This window comes from Bombus fervidus, chromosome 2, assembly GCF_041682495.2.
Source record: "Bombus fervidus isolate BK054 chromosome 2, iyBomFerv1, whole genome shotgun sequence".
Lineage (NCBI taxonomy): Eukaryota > Metazoa > Arthropoda > Insecta > Hymenoptera > Apidae > Bombus > Bombus fervidus.
The window spans coordinates 7,162,547-7,180,974 of record NC_091518.1 but is presented as its reverse complement, the minus strand read 5'-3'; the positions used below and the strand labels follow the sequence as shown (position 1 = coordinate 7,180,974).

The following is an 18,428-nucleotide window of genomic DNA, read 5'->3' as shown; positions in this document are numbered from 1 at the left end:
TTTTCCCATTATAGTGGACTGGAGGTACTGTTGCTTTTGTACGGTTGTCAATTAGTCGTTGCGATCCACTGTTATAGAGAAAATGTCGTAGAAAATATTCCAATTTTCGATGGCTCCGTCGAATGTCGGTCGATGCAGTTCTGTCACTTTTATTGCCATCGGCCCAGAGATTGCGGATGATCTACCATTTATGGATGTCTAGCGGAGGTGATGTTCGTTCACTTTTGACGAGGGCGCGATATTCGCGTAGTGCATCGAATCGGCGCGCGTGTTCATCGTCGTCGAACTCCTCTAACTCGTCCTGGATAACCTTGTACAAGCTTCACATGTCGTCGATGGATGTATGATTTCACTTTAAAAGAGCCATTTGATGCTGACCGAACGTCACTCACTTAACACTTTAAACATAACTGTTTATTTTCAACACCTTTTAAACACTAGAAGTGTCCGCGACGATGCGTTGAGTGCGCGCATGTTTCTTCGGAGACTCGAATGCAAGTGTGTTCTGACCGAAGAGTTGATGGCTACTAAAGTTCGATGAGGGTGATGTCGGATGGAAAACTAATGATCGGTGTGTCTAAAGCCCGAGACGAGCGGATTGGTTGATGGCAATTTTCGGTAAGAAAGTGAGGGAAACGGCCATCCCTGCCAATTGGTTGAAGAAATGCTTTGGGGGTGAAGGGAGGGTACTGACCGCCTCCGACCGAAGGTCGCACTTTGGCCGAAAACGGCCGTACACGAGAAAACCCGCTTGTCCCGTATAATACCGTAAAGAACAATAAAACTAAGGAGCGCCTCGAATCGAAGGATACAATAGACTTAGTCGCAGTAATGAGGATTTTAAACACAGCAATAGTACTTCCTTGGAATTATCCCGGGCCCGTGCAGGTATACTTGAACATATATTGACCATTTTAACCGATGGATAAATGAGAATATATGGTTGAGTCACAAGACCGTACCACTCCTGCTTATATTGTAATAAAATGAAAATATTTCTAATGTGTTTTAAACATTATATTGTCCATTATAATGACATTATATAAATTATCCAATATAATGATGAAATCATTTTTCTCGTGACAACTTCTACATTCCTCGCTATACTTTTATTTAGATTATTTGCAAAATTAAAACCGCCAGATGGATAACATTTTAAGTTATAATATCATATAATAAATCCTTCCTGATCTCTACTTTGCGATAAAATAATTACGATTAATAAAAAATATTATTTTTAATAATTACTTTTAGTATATAAAGTTTTCCCCAAAAATTTAAAGATCATAAAGTAAAATATCGATAATGATATTTATTGCAATAAAGTAATGGATAATTCAAATTCCATTTAAAAACATTGTAAAAAAATGTGTATGATCTTGATTTGATATCTTGATTAAACCATCGTCGGAAAAAATAATATACGGAATAGATATTACAGTCACAAATAAAATTATGATATATTCTCCAACATAATATCGCTATAATGCAGAACATCGACACTTCAGTTGAAGCATGAACGTTCCACAATAAATTTTATAAGCAATTACGTTGCTTTTTTAAATTCAATAATTCCATCAACTATTACTTTCTAATTTATTTAATTTACACCAACTAAAATGAAACCCATCTTTCCTAGATGACACGTTTTCAACCCTGCAACACTCACCAGGTTAAAGATAAAGAAAATTAGAATTTCGTCCTTCAAAGGAACTAAACACGCATTTTTCCGGGTCTTTGATCAAAACATTGAAAGAAAAAAATCTGACAGGAATGGTAAAAAACTTTTGGCGGAAATGATATAAAGCAGGGGTAAGAGAGATGAAATTTTCAGCAAATATTTCCCCCGCGATGACAAAAATATCACCGACTGCGCTTTCACGATGGCATTAAAAACTACCAGCACGTTGGTTACGTTTTGCTTTTATTAAAGCATCGTGTTCCGTCTTTTGAATAATGTATCGCATTGTAGCGTACGGTTACTGGATACCTGGATATATACTTTTAATGTCGTGTACCTTCAAATCCCCATTAGTCATCCCCTTTAGGATATTCTTCGCTTAGCTAATCAACGATTATATCGGTTCGTACCTCGTTTTGTGAACTTTCAAGACGATATTGCTGTCGTAAGTGTGATCCTCGATGATCAAACCAGCAAACGCGTGCTATCTTTTTTGGATATTTATTTTGTATATAATAACGAAGGAAGTTTCGTGACTATACAGAGTGTTCAGTAAAGAATGTTCTATGAGCAAACTAATAAACGATATTGGGCATTGATCAATTACCATTTTTAATTCTGTTGCCATCCACGAATATTTTATGTTTCAATATAGCTTTCCTTTCAACCGAAGAACGTTAAAGCGCTAATTTCATCAAATTATTAATACTTACGATTAATTTCAGGTATTCTGAAAATTATTATAATTACATTGCGAATCTCTATACATTTCGAAAAAATTAAAGGGTTAAAAACTCCACAAAATGCATACAGTATTCAATAACATATAAAATCCAAAAAATATAAATCAAAAGTAAAGAGCCATTATAATATTTAGTAGATATAAAAAAATTTCTATTTAAATTGAATATAACTAATATATATGTATATAAAATAAAAATATATAAAAAATAAAATATATATGTATAGATGTGTATAACGCCACTTTCTTTGCTGCTCAAGGTCACTCAAGGAACGTAAAACAGAATTGCGACTGAATATTATTTTCTGTCCATTGAAGTTTGAGATTGTTAATGGCACGTCAGAGTTCCATTAAGGTTGATTTTTCCGTCGAGAGGAGAAGAACCTCTGGAATCGTGCATAACACACCTTCGTAAATTGGTATTATCGAGTTACAATGTTTCAGTCAATTTTCTTCTAATACCTCTTTGTGGAATTAATTACATGATACAATTTCATATATATCGATAAACGTAAAGAATTTACGTTTTTTAAATTTAATATTTAGTGTTAGTTAAACTATTTATGTGAATATTAATTTACAAAACAATACCGTCGAGAAATATATATTATACATATGTCGGGGACGAAAGGATATCGGGGCCTTTGTTTGGGAATGTTTGGAAAGGTCCCTAATACTTTAGTCCAGACTTTTAAGTATAGCCGTACTTACACAATAAAACTGAGAAATAGCTGTTTATGATTTAATCCAATTACGTTTGCCCAAGATTTATGACAGTGGGCTAAGTGTGTATACAAATCTTTAGTTGTATCTACCTTGCCAAGGAATTTAAGAATCCTTTATTTAGGTGAATCTGACTGGTGAAAATCGAATACTGAATTAAATAAAAAAACTATATCCAAAACGTCAAATACGGGTGAGGTGGGGTGATGGTATGGAGGAGCATGTGCTCTTCTCGTATAGGAGAACTTATTTTTATCGAAAGTGAACTGACATAAAGAAGTAGGATTACATACTAAATATTAAGTCAAATGTTATAATAAGTTTATATAACAAAATCTCAAGTGTACCGATACTTCTGTTTCGCTGAATACTGACCTTTGTGTGTATTCTACCTTTCTTCTGTATTATAATTATTTTTTAAATTTGTAATTATATGGTATACCATGATAAACTTTAGAATCAACAGTTATATTTTACAAAAAGATTAAATGGACAATCAAATTTTTTACAGATTTACGAAGAATTTTATACGCAGATCCGGGTTGTGTCAATATTTTTGTTCGGTACTGCAACAAGCTCATAGAAGTGTTCGCTGAACCGCTGCGGTTTCAGTAATGGCACGCTACGTAAAGTTTATGTGACTGTAACATGTAAATATATTATAAACAAAATCAATTTTATATACATATGTATATACGTATAGAATTAATGAAATTTTAATATCATTTTCCAAGAGAACCGTTAATATACGACCCATAGTTCGTCAAAACAAATGACGAAAAAATTGTTATATGAAAAAGTATTATTAAAATATTATATTTAATTGTATATCTAATATATATTGATATCACTTATCTTCATTGACTATGAAATCATATTTGTTTATTTACTCATGTGTTACGATTTAAAATTCCCGCGGAAAAATACGCGGCAAAATATAATAGATAATATTGTACACGCATACAAAAATGTACAACTAGGATTAAATTTGAAGAATACCAATATATAACAATTAAAATATTTGTAAAACAAATTGCAATTATGGATTCTGAATTTCCCGATCCTGATGAAGAATTTGATTTAGTTCACGAAGAAGAATATGAAGTTTTAAAAGAAATTGAAGGTATACGAATTATAACCTTGCTGTCATAACTTCTTATAAATTTATGTAAATTTATCTAAGAATTTGTGTATAAGAAATAAGAAACTTTGTTTAATAGGATATTCTATCCTATTATTTAATAAATGTTTTGTTTATTAATGTAAAAAAAAGTTAATTAAAGTCACAAAATAAGTGTAATTACAAATTTAAATTACTTTTAGAGCTTGAAAAAGTAAAAGAAGAACAGCCTCAAAAAGTTCAGAATTTGCAGGAGAAGCGGAAAGAAGATGAATTGAATACTGTGATATCAAATCTATATAAGGAATTAAATACTCCTACATGTAGTAAATACAATGAATTATGTATTACTGGTACTAGTAAAGTTATTGAAGGCAATGACAATTTTGGTACAGATATTACAAAAAAGAGAAATTATAATGAACTTTTTGGTGATATCTCAGATATATTAGATGTAAATGATTTCGGTATGTATCTTCATATAAATTAAAACATTAATATATATGATAAATCATTGTATTTGAATTATAGCTAATATTCAGGAACCAAAAGAAAAGAAACCACGATGGAATGAACCTCAAGAAATTATTAAAGTGGTAGTAGATGCTAAGGTTAAGTTTAATGAATATGACAATGGAGTTTCTTTTAACAGAAAAGATGTTGAAAAGTATGTTAAAAGAAAATATACTAACTTTTATACTTGAAAGTAGTAAAAGATTCATATTATTTGCTTCATAATTTTATTTAGCAAGAGAGAGTCAATATCATTGAGAGTTCCCCGTTGGAATTTTATAGCTCTGACTAGGCCACATGATGCACAACGTATTTATATAAGAGTAAAAAGTAATGAGCAAAATAAAATAAAAAAAAACACAGATTCGATTTCTAACTTATTGTCAGTACCATATAGTCAACTTAAAACTGCAGCTGAAGAAATTGTAAGTGACTTGCAGATATATATTATCTCTTGTTTCAACATATATTGCAATAACTTTAATGACATGCATATTGTAAGTGTTTCAAGTCTTTTTGTAGATATTACAGAATGTTAAACGTGCCAGCTGTGAAATTCCCTACCTTGCTGCTACAAAATCTGCTAAAGATGATGAACTATGGGTTGATAAATATAGACCTAGATCTTACATGGAGTTACTTTCAGATGAAAGTGTAAACAGACACTTATTACATTGGATAAAACTCTGGGATAAAATAGTATTTAATCGAAATTATGTTAATAACAAGAAGAAAAAAGTCAATTTTACATTTAAAAATAGAAAGTTTATGGATGAAAAGGCTTTCCAGGAAGTAGATAGTAAAGGTTTCCCAATTCAGAGAATTGTGCTACTTAGCGGACCACCTGGATTAGGAAAAACTACGTTAGCCCATTTAGCAGCCAAACATGCTGGCTATAATGTAGTAGAAATTAATGCAAGTGATGAAAGAAGTCCAGATGCATTTAGGTAATTTACAATTAAAATTAATATCCAACTGAAATCGCAAATTTGTATAGATATGTATTGTTAAATATAGACAAGTCCTTCTTGCATCAACACAAATGAAAGCAGTAATGGGAAACGATCCAAAGCCAAATTGTTTAGTTTTAGATGAAATTGATGGTGCACCAGCTGCATCGATCGATCTTCTTCTTAAGTTCGTACAAGGTAAATTAGTTTCAAAAGGAAAGAAAGATAAGACGAAAACTGCTAAACAATCAAATTCTTGTCACCGTCCTGTAATATGCATCTGTAATGAACCATATACTCCTTCCCTAAGGTAAATTTCTAATACAACTTATTTGTATGTTTCATATATTCCTATGCACGAATATTAATTTTATTTCATATTTATTATAGAGCTCTTAAAGCAGTTGCCCTTATTATACCAGTACCAGAAGTAAGTGCTACAAAAGTAGCGGACAGATTAATGGAAATATCACAAAAAGAAAATTTAAAAGTAAATCCTGATGCACTTTTAGGATTAGTAAAAGTATCTGGGTGCGATATTAGATCATGTCTAGGAGCATTACAATATATGGGTGGTATTAGTTTAAGCGACAATTTATCTTTTGCATTAAAAGATAGTAGAAAAGGATTGTTCGACTCGTGGAAACAAATATTAAAAATACCCATGAATAGAAGTGGTATACTGCCTCTTTCAGAAAGAGTTCAACTTGTACTAAAGACTGTGCAAAATGGTAAATTATTTTTATAGTAATATTATTAATACAAATTTTTAAGATATTAGTAACATTTATTTTTTGCTTTAGGAGAAACAGAAAAATTAGCTCAAGGCATATTCCATAATTATCCAGAAACTTGTAGTGATAATTTTAATTATATAGCACTATGTTTACAATGGTTTCAACTTTTTGATGAAATTTTATCTCTTATTGCAAGTCTTCAAACTTGGTCTATTATGCCTTATATAAATTATACATTCGTTGCCTGGCATTTATACTTTGCAACCGCAGGAAATATTAAATTATCCTATCCTTCCATTGCATATGAAGTAAGAATTACATATATTGTATATATAATTATCATATGTACATATGATGTGATCTAGACTCATAAAGTTAATTTAAAAATTCAATTTTCCTAGATGAGTCAGAAACATGCAAGGAACGTTGGTATTCTAACTGCTGTTCAACGAAGTAGTGGTCGTAACAGTGTAACTTTAACAATCGACATTGCTCCTTTCCTTCCGGATTTATTATCTCCGCAATTACGAACAGTTTCTGGACATTTACACTCAGACAAAGAGAAGGATGATCTTAATCGATTAGTGAATATTTTAATTGACATTGGCCTCACATTCATTCAAGAAAAGAATCTTGATGAAAGTTATGACTACAAACTAGATCCGTAAGTTAAAAAAGTATAGTCTAGATTCGTATGTAAATTGTACAAGTTAATTATATTTTTTCAGTAATATATTTGAAATAGGCATTTTTCCGGATTGTAAGTATCATCGAACACTCACATATACAGTGAAGCAAATAATTGTTCAAGAGTTAGAAGCTGAACGATTACGACGAGCTGAAAATGCAATAAAAAATACAACAAGATCTATTCAAAGTAAAAATGAAACAATTACAAATCATAATGTTATAACCAATTCAACATCAGATCCTGTCGCCAAGATATGCAATAATGCAGCTAGCAAAACTAATGTTATACAACAATCTAAAAATCTTCAAACGAAAACAACAGAAACAGTAATAACTTTCTACGTTTCTTTTAATGTTATTTAATTTCTCTTCAATATAAATATTACAAAAATAATGATAATTACAGAAATATAAGGATTTCTTTGGAAGAATTATTACAATCGATCAAAATAAACACGACAAATTGGATAAAGAATCAACAAATTCGTTAAATCGTTTAACAAAGAACGGTGTGTGGTATAAATACAAAGAAGGTTTTAGCAATGCAGTTCGCCGAAAAATTAAAATGAGGAATCTTCTTTAAATTATTAAATTTAATTTTTTATTTTTTATTATTATCATCATTATTCTATGTTATAAAAAGTGTGCTTTTATTTGATTTCAGAGCTTAACATGTATTTTTCCAACCAATGTAAAAGCATTACTTGTTATAACAAATATACCTTAGACTACTATGAAACTTCATCAACTATATTTTTGGACCTAACAGATTCCACTTTTAGTCCCCTTTATATTAAAATATTTCCTCTTAGACATACAGTGGTATAAAAATAAAAAAATAAGCTGGAATGTATTTATCATTTCCTTTTCTTGACTCTTCACATATATTTTAAAAAGTATACATACATAACCCTATTTTTAATTGGAAAATATTCTAATTTGTATATTTTAGTCCATTGTCAATTAATTTCTAACTAACTTTGGTTGTTGATTATTATAATGAACACCTTGTATAGAATTCTAATCCTATATAACTTTGACTTAGAAATTATTGATTTCATTTAAATAAACACATACGAACGATTCAGTTAACTCGTTGAAAATTCCACTAATTTCATTCGAGCAGATTGCTGCTGGTAGAGACCGAGATCACTGCCGAAACTGACAGGCCGTTCACAAATATCTCGATGCATGACAAAAGAGCAAAGCGTCTCCCGAATCGTGTTTTTATATTCCAATTTCAGCCGTTGTACTTGCAATTGAATTAGTATAGTTCCTCGAAAATCCACCACTGCAGCGTTGACGAAGAATCTCTCAAAGAAACGCCCGGGTTTAAGATAGACATCTTTGAACAGTATATCGATGAAGTATTCTTTATGTGATGTATTCTTTATGTGAAATTTATGATATTTCATTGATATATCCGGTACATCGTTGTTACAACACTTTGATCGATGAACAATTTGCGAATAAAACGTCTTGTCACGATTGATGTTGCCTTTGTGATATCTATGCTACGTGCTTCTCGTTTAACCCAGCCGAAATTGTAGTATCAAATCGATTTTTCATCCGACTTTATTTCATATTCTGCACAAGTTTTCTTCAAACCCAAATAGTTTCATTAAAGTTTATTTCTTGTGTTTGATGGAAAGAAGAAACCAGATATTACTTATTTCAACTTTCAGTAGATTATTTGTGTTTTCTTTTTGTTTCTATCTTAATGAACAAAAACCATTAGTTTCCACAATAACCTAAATTGTATTTATTATTAATTTAATTTCTCATATCCATAATAGAAAATATGTAATATTCGTATATCGTCTATGCATTTGCTTACGAAGAAGAGTAACATCAGATTTAAAAAATGTTTTCTCTGTGAAACAATTAAATATATTTGATGTACACTACATACTCCGTTGATAAATATTCGGGCACTTACGTATTTTTAGATTTTGCATAATCATCTTACGAATTTAATTTCTTTTATGAACCTACTATGTTACCGTACAATCTTTTACGTTTTATATAAAAATTAATTCTTCTGAATCGATCGTTCCTAGCAATCCGTCATCTACATATGGGATTAGTATGAGTTCCTTGCCATTTTTATCTCGGATGTACAAGCAAGATTCAACATCGCTTGTTTGAAATCCCAGTTTCACGAGCAATTCTGCAAAGCGTTTGTTCTTGAGACCTATTTCAGCTTATACAAACTTTTACTGAGTAGGCTAACCTTATTGGTACTGTCGCTATAACATTCTGGTTGTTCCATGCATATGGTCTTGTCGAATTTTGAATATATGAATACCATTGACACATTGAATGTCAAATATATCCGTTTACTATGCTCAGAACTGAACGTATTGTGTTCACCTTTACAATTGAGCTAAACGTTTGGCTGTAATCTATGTTTTGACACTGATTGAATTCTTGAATGATTAACTTTTCCTTGTATATGTCGATCGTGTCATCGGGATTTCTTTTCACGCGAATAGTTCATTTACACGGTACCGCATTCACATTTCTTGATAGATCCATTAACTTTCACATCTGATCTTTTTGTAGGGAGAACATTTCGACATTCACGGTTTCCCTTTATTTACCGCTTTCTTTGCTGTTCATAGCAACTTTAAACGTTTCTGGATCTTTCGATCCGTTGACAAATTCTATCGCTAACATAACATAATCGTCTAGATATCATGATTTCTTCAATGTCGAGCAATCTGTAAGGACTCTTCTTGTTAATGAATGCTGTTCATCTTCTTCGGTTTTGTATTCGTCGTCGCTGGTCGTCTCTTCCTTTATTTTTGTTCGGTTTTATGGTTTCGGAATTGTTCAAGCATAGCATGATTTCTCGTGTCTAACTCTTTTTGTCCACAGGGCGTTGTTGTCCTTATTTGTAACCTTATATGTAATAGATGTTATACATTCACACAAAACAGATCAGTATTTCAGAAGGTTTTCTATTGCGAGATATTGTCGTTTCGGACCACTTTGCCTTGTGCGCGAGGATTTTCGCTGTTCATGTTCTGGTTGTCGTTTACACTTGAGGATATCGGTGTACTGGCTCGCGCAGGCTCAGGAGTTATTATTGGTACACTATCGCCATTCATCTTCAAACTGTGTTTGTACGGAACCGAGATGAGGTGTCATCGATTTCGTATAACCTTGCTACCACTTTCTGTTCCAATGAAGTATGAATTACTGTCATCCTGATCTATAATTTTGTTGTACAATCACATATCTATGATCCAAACCTTATCGCTTTTTTTTAATACGGAAAGTTTCTTCACGTGTAGGTTATTGTACATTTTCTCCTGTTTATTTTTTCTCGCATTTTATTTAAAACTACTGCTACTCTGTCGTGTTCTATAAAGGGACCTAAGTTTTTTTAGAAAAATAAGGATACGAGACCGAATCCTTTTTGAATATATTAAGTCTGCGGACGAATAACCATTTTCTAACGAATAACAATACTGTTCTGTAGCTTAAGAGACCTATATTAACACTTAGCCAATCGAATAGGGAGATCTCCCCTTTGTAAAGTACAATACATTGCTGTGTGACTGAACGGGAAGATCTGCCTTTTTGACTTTTGCAACACGTTTTCTTTCTTTTTTGTTATTATCAGTTATTGCTTACCTGGAATTATTCCCAATTAATTGCGCCACATTTTCTGCTTTTATAAAGTACAGTATATAATAAAATACACTAATCTAGTGGTGTTAAAATTAATTGAAAATTTACACTATCAGTTATGACTAAATAAAGTTATAATCGAACGATGCCATATTGTAAAAAAATATTTTTAATTTCATGTTCAAGTCATGTTATTTACCTTTAGTCATCTTTAATGTTTGTAATTTATATTTTTTATACTTTTAATTTGATGTTTTGTATAAACAATACGTGAAATCGTTAAATAAAATTATTACCGCAAAATGTAAGTGACCACTTAAATAATTTTTAAACTTCTCTGTTTTTTAAGTAGTAAATATTAGTCCTCGATACTTGGAAAAATGCGCGGTCGACATGCGCTACGTGTTAATATCATCGCATTTCGTTGTAGTACTTTTAGCAATTTTTATATTGGTACCATTGCTCTGTAAGAACATTGGTGAACTTGTTACATACAAGATTGAAGTCAGTCGCAAACCGACGGATTCTGAACGAAAACTGTGTGTGGTAATCACTTCTTACAATTTCGTGAATGCCGAATCTAACGAATGCTTTTTTACAATTTTCTATTATCCCTTTTTTAGATAATGACTTTAGTAGGCAAATTTCAAGAAATCTGAAGTAATAGTCTGATCAGAAACCAGCAGTTTTTGTGGCATAGGTCTAACCCTATCTTTTGCCAAGGAGGCTTGGGAAGTCTTTTCTTCACTCCACTGTTTTTTTTTTTTTTTTTTTTTTTTTAATTATTATTTAATTTGTACTTTACAATTTGTCCAGCTGAACATTTGGTAAATTTTTTTATCTTTATTGCTAATTAACATATGGGTGTCTACTCTCAGCGGGATACCATCTTCGAGTTTGTCTATTTTATTTTTTTAGTGAGGTATTTGGTACATATTACCTTATTTATTATTTGGGAGGTTGCGTATCTGCCGATTTCTTCTTTGACCATTGTTATTGAGACGCGTTGGCAACCGTTACCTAACAGTAGTTACTACTAATTCCCATAAATCGAATGCAATATCATTACAATGCAATATCATTACAATGCAATGTCCTTGTCCCGAGTCGAGGAATCATCTATTTTCCAGAAGGCAATCGCGTTCAATCCGGATGATCGGTTTTGTATCCAGTGTCGGGAGTCTGACTGTCTTAACGATGAAAAAGTTACTCAATGGTGGTTGATTCTGGGTCTGCATTGATTTTCCTTTGTCATCACATCGAATACCATCTACTTGTTATCATTTTTCTTATAACCGACGTATTCTTCCCAGTAATCTATTTTTCTGTTACCTCGAATAGACGAACCGATGAGATGCTTAGGAATAATTGAGATGTTAAATCATTGGGAATGAATACAGCGTTGAATGAATGCAACATTTTATTTCTAATGCTTTGCCAATTATTTAGAGGACTTAAGGCGTACTTTTGCATGCGATCGGTACATTCCGTTATCCTGGTTGCCTTTAAATCAGATGATATATACATCGCTTCAGCATTCTGAAGACGCTTACTCGTTTGTCGATGTTGCTTATTTCCGATAAATTTATCAACCAATTTTATCAGAAATTTGCACATTCTCTGCTATCGCGCAAGGAAAATAGGGGTTAAGGCAAAATTTAATTTGCATATCTGATTTGGGATAATCTCTTCCCAAAGGAGAGAGAGAGAGAGAGTGAGTGAGAGAGAGGGGGAGGGAGAGAGACGGCCAAATATTTTATATATATATATATTATTATATTTGTACCATTATGCATATACATAAACATTTTTTAAATATTATCATACAGCAATACAATTAATAATTTCACATATTTCCTATAAAGACTCGAAAGCATTGATTTTTCTATGTCTAATATATAGAAATGTACGAAATGTTGAGAGTAAAGAGATACTTATTTTCCAAATCCTTCATTATAAATTCTTCATCGTTTTATTACATCTACACTGTGAAAACATTAAGAAAACAAATCATAGTAATTGTACGCGGCCGAACGCTCACGGTTGTGAGCTGAATGACGGAGGAAAGCAGTTGCGAGCCAGACAGTTGATTATATAGTGAACTGTATGAATTTATCGGATGCGTGACTATTAAGAGACTGTCCTTTCTGAATATCATACACAATATCGACTTTATATCGTGTCCGGCGGTCAAATCGCGATCCTTGAACTTCGTAAAACGTTCAAAATGTACCCTACTATTGACTTTGCGTAAGTGACTCTGTCGTGCCCGGCGGTTGGACCATGATCGTTGATCTTTGTAAGATGGAAATGGGTCGTAATCTACGACTAGCTATATGTAACTGACTGTCGTGTCCGGCGGCCGGACCACAACTTTTAGTTTACATCAGATGGAAGACAACAGCTCTTGAGAATTGATTTCACACATCTGCCCGGTTGTTGATCGCTTACAATGAAGGTGAAGGATAGAAGTTTGCTTCTTTTACCGAGTGGTTTGTAACACTGTTGGCCCTTCAAGAGTTCTCGGACCTAGACTCCTTCTAGGGTTCACTCAGCAGTGTCATAGATTCTTACCTTCTCAATTGTCTTGAACAGTAATAACTTACACGTCTTCACTCGATCTAGTAGCAATATTCATTTAAAAATAGGTAGTAATATCTATTTAACACGTTCGTCGCCCAGCGTGATTCGGCTAAGTTTCCTGCAGGGCCCAAATCCGATTATTTGTCCCCTTCGATTCATTGTTTATCCTCTTCGAAATATTATAAAGAAAAGATTATTTATTTCTGAAATGGAGAAAGCGATAAGCTATCCAGCTAGAGTATTCCGAGGGATCTCATGGCAGATATCTCAGATCTTTCATTTAGTCGAGAAGCATACTTGTGAGACGTACATCAGTGATTTTTTCCTCCTCAAAATGTTCGGTAAACAGCGTGAAAATATATTTGAAAGTGAGGAGAGTAGTGATGACGAAGTCTAACTATTTTTCGAAGTGCCCAAAATCACCCCAAATGTGTTTGGAATGTTTTGACGAATACCATACGATTTAGGATAATGTAATATATTATGCAGAATCTAAATTAATAAAAAGTATGGTATAATGTGTTTTTAATATTTTTATGTTGTATATCCTATATATAATATCGTATATTTAATTAATTCGAACAAGAAGAGCGTCACTATCATTTGGCGCCGGGGCCCCCACGGAAGTATACCCGTCGCATAGATAGGTGCGACGTGGCGACGAACGTGTTAACAATTGAAAAGAAGTCATGCAGCTGTCAATTGCTGACAAATGCTTCAAAACTCAAGGAAATAAAAGTTGAACGGTATCGCGAATCGAGATCGAATTAATATCTTCCCATGCGTTTCGTGTAATTCATCAGACTGTTTATGCGTTTATTCTCATTGTCAGAACTGATGAAGAGGGTTTAATTAGTACGTAATGAGAAGAATAATGGCGCCGAGTCGATGAACTCAATTTTAGAATGAAAAATGCTACCAACGAAAGAGAGATTAAGCTCGTTCTTTTTTCCCCCTTTTCCCTTTTTTCTCTCTTTCCCTCTTTTTCTTCGATTCTCTATCGGAATCAAGTAATTCGGTCGAGAATAACACGAACGTATCGAGTGCAATTGGAAATTAATTAATTACTTAACATCAGCGGGCCCTTGAAACAATTTGTTCTTGTGCAAAATTTCCTTTGTTAAGAGACACGGAAGAAGATACAGAGGAAACTTTACGTGTTTGCATTTTAAATGAATTTAACTTAGTATCTTGTTTCCTGAAGCGAAAGAAGCTTGTAAAGGATAGTATTCTCTTTCATTCGATGAAAATTCTTTAAATTATAGTGAAAACTTGTGTTTTGAATTGTCATGTAAAATTATCATTTAGAATTTTTATTTAGATATTACTATTAAGAATTATAATTATATCTTTATTTAAATGTTCCTATTTAGAATTATTATTAGAATTTTTATCTAAATATTACTACAGAAAATGTACAGATACTGTTTTCATGTTACATTGAGTAAGAAATACTTATGCTACTTTCTTTTTATTCTATAATTAATATCTTTTTGAATTTGAAATAATAATATAAGCGTAGATATAATTAATTTATTTGGTAAATTGTTAGATCACATAGATAGAATATATTAATAACTTTGTTAAATAAATTTTAGCACTTTCACGTCCTGTAGCATCAATGTGTTATCAAGTGCAGAAGAACTGTTAGTGTCCGATGAAACTACGTTGGTGTCACGCGCAAGATATCTAAAGTTTACGAACTTGAAATTTTTTACCAGAAAACGTCGGTTACTGGTTAAGGTTACTAATAAATTTATGCAAGCGGCAAAGCGTTAATGTCATGTCGACTACGTATATAATGGATGGAAATAGTATGGAAATTAAATGTTGTAGAAAATTATGTTTCAGTAGAGACGGACTTCGGAATTTATTTCGAAACTCTATATACTTATTCTTAGGATAATTTAAATAAATGTGTTTTCTAATGCTTTGGCAATCACACGTTGATGGGTCAGATTTAAAAATTAAATGTGTATGTGTTTAAATCTAGCTTGGCCACTTCCAGCAATAAGTTCGTTTAATATCATTTATTTATTTGGTTTGTATGAGTGATAATGATCGGATGAATATGGTAAAAAGAAGAATATGAAAAGTGATGAATAAGGTGATGCGAGGATTCAAAAGATGAAGTCAATAAGAATTTGCATAATAATGGTTTATGAATATTGTAATTTTATAAAAATTAACATTTTATTTTTCACAGTTAGTATCTTTAATACAATATTAAAAAACGTTTAATAAGAAAAACTTTCTATTCAGGTTTTAAATAAGAATAAAGGAATATGGACATTTTGTATACGTATTAAAATTTTCTTTTCTAATATATTAGAAATGTTTATAATGAAGGATATAAATATTATGTTAATAATTAATTCAAATTTGTGCAATATGACTGATTTAACTCAAAACACTGAAATACACCGAAATAAATGATATGTTTCAGATATAAAGTTTAGGTATGATATCGAGAGTGGCATACTATATCCTTGTCTATTTGACCTTGCAATGACAATGAAACGGTCTTGTGAAAGTCGTATTAAAATTTTTAAATATGAACCTGCTTTTTTATAACATATGCTTGCAGCTGATATTGAGGCGTTTCCAAAACACTACACACTACAACTCGTGTAACAAGTATCATAGTATTTCTGAAAATGAGTATTTTATACCTGGTGGTTTATTACTTCTTTCTAGATTTTATATTCATCCTATTTTCTTTCCCATCTTTCTTATCCAATTGGCTGCATGAAAAGACATATGTACAAACATTATATTGTACATCAGATACATAAAAATACATAGGAAGGTACAGAAAAAGTTATTCGTATTCAAATAGAGACACAAATATCCGGAAACTTTCCTACTTATGTTTACTAAGTTTTATCACCGTAGCAAAATATTTCAATATTCTTCATAGAATAACAAAATCAAGATAATAAAATGGTCAACCAATAGTTCAGATTCAACTTTTTAGCAGTTTTATAGATGAGGTGGACAACGTGAAAAATTTTCTTAAATGTTACAAAATAAAAATGAACTTTGAGAAACAACAGATACTTACTTTCCAACAACATTTTATTTATTCACTTTTTCACTATTTTCTCCTTAATAATAAAGGAAAATTTAAATCTTTAAAAATTTTCTTCATATCAGATCGATTTAAATTTTCTATGTATTTTACATTTATACTATTTTACATTTAAGAAACTTTAATACCTTTACTTAACTTCATATCAATGCGTTTGATCGACAACTTATTTTCGAAAGTAATATAATTATTTCATACCAATAGAATGCGTTTACCTGATTCTTTGCTCCGTAATACGATACATTGGTAGAGAAATTGGTACATAGATAGAACAACACTTGAGTAACGACTTCGAGTGTCAGTTTTCCACTATCTTCTTCGACTATTGCCCGTATCGACCCTACAAAGTCATAGAATTAATTCAAAAGTAATCTGTACGCGGTCGAACTCGAACAAGATGTATCGAGAAGAGTTGGCTCTAGCCAGAGTTAATTGCACGTATCAAGACAAATTATTCAGGAAACTTTAACCCTTTCGCTACTACGGGCGACTACAGTCGCTTTCCGTAGAATGCCACTGACATAATATGGGCGACTACAGTCGCTCTGCGTAAGATGCCACTGAATTACTACGGACGGCTATAGTCCGCTCTGCGTAAGATGCCGCGTATTATACATACGACGAGTATTGTATATCCTCAAGCCTTTTATTAACAATAAAATGGTGTAACGAGAGGGCAGTGTATATGTTGTCCTCTTTCCACAATAAAGAATTGGTTGACACGAAACGTCATTATTGCATGCAAAAAATGATTAAAAAATCGAAGTGTGTTGTCGATTATAATCGATTGATGGGAACTGTGTAGCGAATCGCGATGCCAGTGCCAGATTTGCGATGTTAGCCTATGTGTAACACCATGTTTTGAAAAATACCACACGCAATACTATTATTAAAAGCTATTAGTATCATACAATTATATTATATCATATTATCATATTCTGTAATATTATTTGTTTCCAAATTGTAATTAAAAGTGAGTATGTTAAGAAGTTATAAATACTCTGTTTTGAGGAAAGTTCCTTTTTTCGAAAAACACCGTCAGAGTAGCTCAGTTTGCAGTGAGACGTAAACACGGCCACTGAGATCTTCCTTGCCCACCGTGCACTGTTTTGCCGCGGCGGCTCGTTCAGCGAGAGTGCCGCGGCGAAGAAGCCGCTCGTAGCGGAAGGGTTATAGTTCAAATCGTTCAGCGTCGAATCAGTCGGTCGACCATCAATCGACGAACGATTTAATATCGTTCGAACGTAACCACGAAAGCGGCAAATTATTTTCCGCGACAGAGTGCAGTCGCGTAGGTGCACCCATGACGAGCGAATTCAATTCACATTTAAAAGAGACTCGTAGAGGTTTTCCACAATCTTAACATAACTTTTCTATTTATTCTATTTAGAATAAAGTCGTTTATTTCTCCACGATACTTAAGCTCTATTGCACATATGAAATTACATTAACATTCATAGACTATTTATAAAGGAGACACTTATAAAAATGAATTAATTTATTTCATAAAAAATATAAAGCAATAAAACCAAACGAAGTACTATTAAATTGAACAGTTTTTAAAACAAAATCACTTTATGATTAATGAAAATAATCTGTTGGATTTGTAGGATCTTTACTACAATTAGTTTATTTGAATTAAACTTTATGGATTAAACAGATGTTGGTTAAACAGGAAACGATGGTTGTTTACCGTGAACTAATCTCAATAACGTATTATAATTTAGACAGCTACAATTAATTTGCAACTCTCGTCACTACAGCTCCAACGCTCTCTCATACGCGGATCACACTCTCTCGACACACTAACAACACTATCTCGACAATGCAATTCGCACCCTTTGACTTCTCGATTTACACTCTTTGACTTCTCAACTAACACTGTGACTGTTAATTCGTCTTTCTCCCTTAGCATCCGTTTGTCTTTTTTCTTAGACTCACCACGCGCGTGTTCCGCAA

General features: G+C 32.3%; 2 protein-coding genes and 2 long non-coding RNA genes across 6 annotated transcripts in view; 3 read left to right on the top strand and 1 right to left on the bottom strand.

Moving 5' to 3' along the window:
- LOC139998162 (uncharacterized) overlaps positions 1-18,428 on the top strand; it is a 400,650-nt gene that overhangs the window by 305,555 nt on the left and 76,667 nt on the right. The window lies entirely within an intron of this gene.
- Positions 4,079-7,860, top strand: Cutlet (chromosome transmission fidelity protein 18 homolog). Of its 3 annotated transcripts, XM_072014370.1 has the most exons (11): positions 4,081-4,269; positions 4,470-4,733; positions 4,798-4,933; positions 5,015-5,204; positions 5,302-5,726; positions 5,797-6,039; positions 6,120-6,460; positions 6,533-6,774; positions 6,868-7,130; positions 7,195-7,483; positions 7,563-7,860. In XM_072014370.1, exons 1-11 carry the CDS (start codon positions 4,188-4,190, stop codon positions 7,737-7,739), a joined length of 2,652 nt encoding a protein of 883 aa, XP_071870471.1. In that variant the 5' UTR covers positions 4,081-4,187; the 3' UTR covers positions 7,740-7,860. The 3 variants fall into 3 exon arrangements, with proteins under 3 accessions (XP_071870489.1, XP_071870471.1, XP_071870480.1); XM_072014388.1 differs by lacking the exon at positions 7,563-7,860 and having other exon boundaries at positions 4,079-4,269; positions 7,212-7,297; XM_072014379.1 differs by lacking the exon at positions 4,081-4,269 and having other exon boundaries at positions 4,592-4,733; positions 4,809-4,933.
- Positions 8,846-10,957, bottom strand: LOC139993021 (uncharacterized). Its single transcript, XR_011801269.1, has 2 exons — positions 9,390-10,957; positions 8,846-9,326 (listed from the first exon to the last, which is right to left on the bottom strand). It is a non-coding gene; the product is annotated as an uncharacterized lncRNA (long non-coding RNA).
- Positions 16,680-17,380, top strand: LOC139995607 (uncharacterized). The gene is made up of 3 exons (XR_011802016.1): positions 16,680-16,816; positions 16,880-16,964; positions 17,054-17,380. It is a non-coding gene; the product is annotated as an uncharacterized lncRNA (long non-coding RNA).